The 1,475-nt window shown below is 45.8% G+C and overlaps 1 protein-coding gene across 1 annotated transcript; it reads right to left on the bottom strand.

The window, feature by feature from the left end:
• Positions 1 to 794: 794 nt before the first annotated feature.
• Positions 795 to 951, bottom strand: Pmar_PMAR004706 (hypothetical protein; the record flags this gene model as incomplete). Its single annotated transcript, XM_002785012.1, has 1 exon — positions 795 to 951. A coding segment is annotated over one exon (157 nt), but the record flags the coding sequence as incomplete, so codon positions are not given.
• Between the last annotated feature and the right edge of the window lie 524 nt (positions 952 to 1,475).

Below are 1,475 nucleotides of genomic sequence, written 5' to 3'. Positions count from 1 at the left end.
CGTCGGCGCACTTCTGAGGGACATACTGTTCGGGGAGGCAGCCGATCCGTGAAGAACTATCCCCTTGGCAGGGAGATACTGCTCGCTTCTGTCTCCGGCACGGACAAGGTGGGTTATCCGTATAGCACAATCCGAACATACGTCACGGGACTGAAGATCCGCAACCTAGAGGAAGGTCATAACTCATAACTTATGAGCACTGTTGGTTCGAAGCCGAGCATGTCAAGAAAGCTCGAACCTCGGTAAGGAGACGGCAACCGCAGGGAGCGGATCGATCCGGCGCGAAGGACGCCGTGACGGTCGCACACGCCAGTGCACTATCGTCACGGGTACAAACGGAAAAATACCTTAGTCCAATCAACACTCTGTAGTCCAAACAATATCCGCTGATCCAAGCTAAGCCCCTAAATCCAAGAAAGGTATACATATACCTTTATATGTTTGGATTAGTGATGGGTGTTGTATGTACTTGAAAGATGTTACCTTACACACGAATCGTGTGTAAGAATATATCTTGTTCGAATCGCGTGACACGATTAGCATGAAGTCTTCGCTTTCGGCTCCGCGGAACTCAACCACATCAATTATGACTACAACGGAAAACATGACAAAAGTATATCTACAGCTTCATTGACTAGTTATTGTGACTCAAGGTTCTTGAGCTCCGTTGTCTTTTCTCCCTTGTATTTGCTGATGCCTGTTGTTGTCTAATGAATAAACGCTCATATAGTTCATGCAAGACTTCGGTTATTACTCATTTTCCAAAGGACATTGTCACAAGGGTTCCCATCATCCTACCAGTCATCGCTATTGTTGTTATTATGATCCTTTTCCGACGGGCACTTCTCAGAGGGATGCTCATCATCATCCCAGTCATCGCTATTGTTGCCATTATCATCATCTGCCGATGGCCGGTTATCAGAGGGATGCTCATCATCATCCCAATCATCGCTATTGTTGCCATTATCATCATCTGCCGATGACCGGTTATCAGAGGGATACCCGCCATCATCCCAATCTTCGCTGTTGACCTTCTCGTCAGTGACGAGTCGTCACCCAAAATACTGGTTTGTCCTACTTCATTATCGTTTTCGCGTAATCCAGTGTCACTGCTTGACCCTGAAATGAGCTATATAAAGTTCATCCAACGAATCGTCGCTTCAAGTTGAAGCACTTCCGAACAATTTGATTGCAAGAATACAAATTCACAGATTGTGATGCAAATACCGTAGTAGTGACTCACCTGTGTAACTAGAGCTGTCGGGAGGCAGATCATCCGCTTCATCATTAGATCCATTTTCGCTTGCGACATCTGTCTCACTCCAGACTGAAAGACACCCAACAAAATAAAAGCTTCATCTGATTGTTGCGAGCCTGATAATCTCCAAGCCAATCAGTACTAGTTCAATACCATCCGTTTCATCATCCATCTTATCCACATTATCGTCCCTAGATAGTGGTGTCGTTGCGTCTGA

Source organism: Perkinsus marinus (genome assembly GCF_000006405.1).
Source record: "Perkinsus marinus ATCC 50983 genomic scaffold scf_1104296934246, whole genome shotgun sequence".
Taxonomy (NCBI): Eukaryota; Perkinsozoa; order Perkinsida; family Perkinsidae; genus Perkinsus; species Perkinsus marinus.
Note: the sequence above shows the minus strand (reverse complement) of the source record. Positions and strands in the feature narration are given on the sequence as shown.